General features: G+C 39.0%; 1 protein-coding gene across 2 annotated transcripts in view; it reads left to right on the top strand.

Annotated features, from left to right (window-relative positions):
• The window catches only part of fbxo41 (F-box protein 41), a 66,648-nt gene that overhangs the window by 42,988 nt on the left and 17,518 nt on the right, over positions 1 to 6,142 (top strand). For both annotated transcript variants that reach the window (XM_005726820.1, XM_005726821.1), the window contains exon 5: positions 4,563 to 4,636. In XM_005726820.1, coding sequence (XP_005726877.1) covers positions 4,563 to 4,636 — 74 coding nt within the window. The remainder of the gene's footprint in view (positions 1 to 4,562; positions 4,637 to 6,142) is intronic.

Raw genomic sequence — 6,142 nt, 5'->3', positions numbered from 1 at the left:
TGTCATGCTGATTAGGTTTGCCTGCGCACCTGTATCAATCCTTAGTGCCACCAAAGCTCCTTGTATTGGGAGTGAAACAATCCATGTCAACAACGTTGATTGGCTCCGTATATATGAATGTAAATCGCATTATTGGCTGGACTATGGGATAAGGTGGCATCGTTCTAATCCCATACGGGCGCAGACAGTCACTCACTGACTAACACTGCAAAACAGAATTGTTAAAGTATTAATTTTAATTTCAATGCAGGTTAGATTTATTTTGTGCGCAACACAGATTTTCTGTGCGCAGAGACCGTGGCAGCAGTGCGCAATTGCGCACGTGCACAGCTTAGAGGGAACATTGCTGGGCAGTATTTACTTTTAAGGGAATAGTACTGCATTATATTTTAATAGTATTGTAAACTTTATGTAGGAGTAGATCATGGAAATAGGTATTGATTTGTAAATAACTGGACACGAACAACCTGTGCATACTATATCATATTATACTACGGGATATTTCTAGATAACTAGACAGCTCAGTCTCTTTCCTTTGGCAATACTCTCTTATAAATATCTAACATGTTTTACGGTCAACTTGTTAGAAAGGCAGATGTGAAAATTAAAAGTGAGATCAGAGGTCAAACGTGACGTGATATTTGGATGCAAGCTGTGTTTAGTCATATTTAGAATCCCCATATTCTTTCCCCCCATATGTTTAAATGTGCAGATGTTTTTATTTAAGGTTATATTGTTTGGATATAAAGTGAGTCCTTATATCGTTGTACAAGAGATTATGTTTTCTATAGATTTGATTTTGTTAATATCCATGTGCTCTATATATGCAAGTGCATTTTATTAATATTGCACATTTATAACCAAAGTGCTTTAAATTAAAATAAAACGGATTAAACAAATTCCTTTCTTCAAAGATATGGGGGTAAGCCTAGCTGTATATATTGAACTGATAATATACAAAGCATTTTATTTTATACTCTATCAGTGTGATCTTCCTTCATCAAGGGATTATTACAGTAGGTACAGTTTTACAGTTGTTACAGCATTCAGCATCAAAGCTGTTGGAACAGTGAAGCTGTGCAGCTCGGTACATCCTGATCAGAAAGTGTGCTCCTATTAAAAAAGAAAACTGGAATGCAGCTCTTCATCTCCAGGCTCGGTGCTTGAACCATGCCTCCTTGCTCCTTTTGTTTTGCCGTGTTACACAATGATTAAAAAAAGCTATAAAAGCACACAGAGTCTGTTCTTAATGTCACGTATTCAAATTACTGTACGACATTTATGGGGAAAAAAAAGGGGTCACCTATTTCACAATGCACTAATGTGTATGCTGCCATGGAAACAGTTCTTGCTCTCGCTCAAGATTTCAGCATGATTTTTAATCAGATGTGATGTGGTGCAGAGCTGCCTGAGAGGAATCATGTCCTAGGATTACCGTCTCTGAGTGCACAGATGATGTCGGCGTCCTTGGGTTATCGCTTTATAGTCAGGTGACCAATTATAGACAAATCTTCAAAATAAAGTGTTTTACTAAGGAGTTGGGCCACTGTGGCCACATGTTTTCCAAATGATATTCCATTATTGGATGTTATCTGACCAATCAGTCCAAATTCTCCAGTAGCTCTTCACTTGGGTTGAGATCTGGCCGTAGCATATGATTCAACTCATTTTCATCTTCGAGTGAACCTTTCAGGGCATCAGGGCAGACAAAGGGGGTGATTCAGAAGAGTGAATGTATTGATTCAGAGTGATCCTTCTTTCTAAGGTCAGGGCTTTTAAAGTGTGGCTCTTGGTAACATTTTATGCAGCCCACGAACATGATGAGGATAAGAATGCACTAATGCACATTTCATTCATCCGAGTTCATGGCAGACTCTGACAGAACAGGAGAAAACAAGTATTTCTCTTCAACTTCTTCTGCTGTAGTCATCATAGCTCACAAACCTTTCTAACACTGACAAATCCAGCAGGTACCAAGGAACACAACAGTCTCAGAAGAGGTTATAAAAACATTAACACCATAAACCACTATCAACTTACCAGGCAAAAAGCCTGCTACAGTCACACTGTAGCGGAAACACTGATTGGAGACTGTGCCATAATCACGATTATTGCAATAGTTGCAACGAACTTGCGATCTTGTTCCTTTAAAGATGGGAAACAACAGTACTCGCAGTCAGTTTCCATTTTCAAAGTGACTTCTTTTTTTGCAAGAGCCAGTCTGCAATCAGTTTGTGATTGATTGAGGTGAAGTTGGCATTGGCATAGAGTCTGTGTGGTTAATGGGCGATTAACTGTCATAAAATGGTAAAAATTGCAAGTCTGCTGTCATCTGTTGTAAATCTGTTGCAACAGATGACAGCAAGATGCACAGAAATTCACATTAACTGCTCGCATTTAGAGTTCAGCCAGAGCCTCATACACACAGAAATTCCTGTTCAGATGGTGACATGGTTACTGCAGGATGGAGATTTAACTGCAAAATGAAATAGGAAATAAACAACCTTGATTTCACATGGGAACATAACCAGAATATAACCAGTGTAGGCCCCTGTTACAAGGAGACATGCTGCAGATGTGTTGCGTTCGTCAGTGCAGACTGACTCAGACTGATTGCAATGTGCCGGCAGTTTGAATTTGTTTATAAATGACATGTCGGTTGCTTGCAAACCAGTTGGTTATCCAATCTGTCTGAGAGTTCAGTCAGTCTGAGTTGGACTGTGATTGTTTGGAGAAAGGTTGCCTCCCATCAGGTGAAATGTGCAGTCGCCTCATGATGGAAACTGATTGATACTGTTGCATGTTTAAACACTTGGTGACCAGTTGGTAGCTGCAACTACTTGCAGTCGGTTATTTTATATATGATATTTATATACTTATTTTTTATTTACTAGTTGCAAGGAGGTTGCCTTCCTTCTTGTACTTTAGTGTGACTAAATACGAAATCCCTAAATCTGCACTAAGTTAAATGCTTTTGCCAGAGGTCCCTTCCTTCCTGTTAAAAGAGAGTTTTCATTCCCATTTGCGCCATGTGGTTGCTCATAAAAGGTTGTTTGACAGTTAGGGTTTCTCTGTATTATTGTAGGATCTTTAACTTGCAATATAAAGTATCTCAAGGTGATTGTTGTTGTGATTTGAAATATTAGAGAACCACATGACCTGTGAATGACCTGAAACTACCTACATTTAGTCAGTTTCTTGTCTCCATGCTTGTGCACTGTAGGACTATGAGTAATCAGCATGACAAGTACAAGTGTGGAGGCACTAACTGGTTGGCATCTTGTTATACTGTCAAGGGTGTCTCCACCTCTCTATATGGCCTGAGAAAGGTCGCCCTCATCTTCCTAGGAGACAGGTTTTAGAGTGACAGGGGTATTTTAGGACTGGTGGTGAGAGAAGGGATGGTTTATCTGCTCACTCTGTTGTTCTTTCCAGGCTGACTGTAATATAATTTTCACAAAGAATGAGAGGAATATACAGCAGCTTTAATCTGACTGTGATTCTTTATTATGTTTTCGGTTTGTAACAGAGAGCAGAAGAGGTAGAAATAGACAAATGCTGACGTTTGGCTCGAATTTAAGTCACCCAAATTGAGTTATACCTCCCGATGAATGCATTTGATTAAACCCATTTCTTGGAGATGTGCTCCTGCTCTGCCTTCACTGCAGTCTGTCCAGGAATGAAAGGCACGGATGATGCTCGCCTGTTTCCTCCGCGGTCCATTTTCACTGGCAGTGGCCCACAAACAAGCTGTGTGAGTGAAGCAGAGAAAAAGAGAGGGAGCAGAGAGGGAGGGAGACTGTCTGTGTTTGCGCACATTTTCCCTCTGTGGCACGTCGCCGGTTTGGTACACAGAGTTCCACCTGGCATGGCTTCACACACGCACACTTCAGTGCACATGCAGCTTTGAGAACGGTGTGAAAAAGCGACAAGGAAGATTTTGCGCTGGCAAGCACAGAGAGTCAGATTGCACACTTACAAGCAAATGCATTTTAAAAACCTGCTCTCAGAGCTGCAACCAAATATTTTAGATTACAGGGTTCTCTCTGCAGTGAGTACAGTCGATAGATAGAAGTATTGATTGCTCAGTCAGTCAACCGCACACAATTACCTTTAATCAGAAAACCACTTTTGTTAATCATTCTAGTCATGATTGTATTCTGTTTGACAAAAATCAGAAGTAACGGAGCCTGTTTGAGATACGTTTAGAAAACCTTCCCCAGATAACTGCAAAATAGGCGGCGGTTTCATTTTCTATGATTTCATTCCACTTCCAGCGAGATTTTTTTTAAGCAGGCTTCTGTACTCGATTTATTTTTGTAGCAGTTCTAATTTACTGTGACAGCTGTTTGTTAGTAATACATACAGTATCTTGTCCTTCAATTAAATGTCTTGTTGTACTTTGTGTTTTGGTAAAATATGTATGCTCGCATTTCTCCATCATAAAAAAAAAGATCAGCCTGTAAAATAATGTTTGAGAATGATGGGGAAACAGGACATTTTATTAATAACACGTTTGATCCGACTCTTTGTTTTCTTTGTGTTTCTCTCTCTCTCTCCAGAGAAACTCGAGCATCTCTGGGAGCACGAGGGGAATGTACCAAGTGTCAGAGCGACGTTCCTCTCCCAGCACAGGGTGGGTCAGCATCCATTCATAGTACCATTGTACCATGAAGGGCTTTATGAAACACATGTTGATGTACATTGGAAACGGGATGCAAAAGCAGGATGCTGAGGAAGGCAATACATCCAAAAAGCAAGCCTTAATTTTTTGACCCCCGAATGTTACAATGTGTGACTGCTGGGGAAAAAACCCTCAAAAAACAGCAATGTGCACTTTCACTAAATGCATTTTCAATAACATACTGACCGCTCGGGTTCTGATGGTAAATAATGTCTTGTGTTCTTCTACACAGTGTTACACGCAGATGTCAAATGTCCAGATGTTTATTCTCTGTATAAATCCTGCACTCCACCCGAGCCTTAATCCTGAGGACCACACAAACTTAAGAGTTTAACCTTTTATCAAAAACACATTTTTCCCCTTTCTCTCATTTATTCATTTTATGCCATGATTTTGGTTTAAATTAATGATACTTCTTATTTAGGATTTCTATGGCTGAAGTAAAATTCCCCGCCATCCATCACTTATGACTCACAGCTAACCCGAAATAACAAATGATTTTGTAATCATTCTAAAGGCTCGCAATACAACAATAGATGTTACTCAGGTGGTGCATCACCATGAATTATTAGTTAAAATGATCTTCTCTGCTTTCAGAAAGGATGGTCCAGTGCATCCTCTGCTAAAAGAGCTAATAAAGGAATCAGTGGCGCTCCTTTCCTTTGTGTTTGGAAAATCTCAATGGCTGCCACTTCCAGGTCACTTCACTCAGAAACCTTCCTAAATTAAGAATAAAAATTCAAACAGTCAAGTCAGGTAACCAGATGGATGCAAGGAAAAGTGATTTGCTGAAATTAAACAGGAAGTGGACAAAAACAGATGAAGACAAAGACAAGGAAATAGTGGAAAAATATAAACATTATAACAATAAAGAAAGGAAATCATTAACATCAAAACAGGAACCACAGCTCAGCAAATACTATACAAGACCCTAAAACCATGATAGCAAATGTAGTCTCTCGTTTAATGGTACTTTTACTGCTGAGTGAAATCGCAGTGATCCATGCTTTAAATTGTCTTATTTAAATTGTTATAATTACTATTATATGTCTCGCACCAGATAATTAGGCAGCTCTGAAATGTGCATATTTTACGTTTTTTTTTTTGGGAGCGTTTTTTCGGTCAAGGTGGAGATTTTATAGTTGGCTTTTAAATGCTTTTAGTTCACTTCATCTTTTGTACCTGCTCAGAGCTTGTGTAGTGAAACACAATCTGTCAGTTACTTGGAAATGGATTCCCAGAGCTTTAACGGCTATCTGCTGTGCTTGCTGGTCTTCGCCTTTTGAGGTTCAACATTGTCAGTATTGTGTATAAATACTTCTATGCCCAGCAATTGTCATAATATTGTTTGAAAAAACAATAGTATAATATTAATATTTTTGTGACTTCTTTTGTTTTTTCTATTTTTTTGTTAATATATAAAAAAATCAAAAGATTACAGTAGAGTGTGTGTGTGTG

Source organism: Pundamilia nyererei, unplaced genomic scaffold (genome assembly GCF_000239375.1).
Source record: "Pundamilia nyererei isolate P.nyererei 1_Seehausen unplaced genomic scaffold, PunNye1.0 scaffold00022, whole genome shotgun sequence".
NCBI lineage: Eukaryota > Metazoa > Chordata > Actinopteri > Cichliformes > Cichlidae > Pundamilia > Pundamilia nyererei.
The sequence above is the reverse complement of the archived record's forward strand: the minus strand, read 5'-3'. Positions and strand labels throughout refer to the sequence as shown.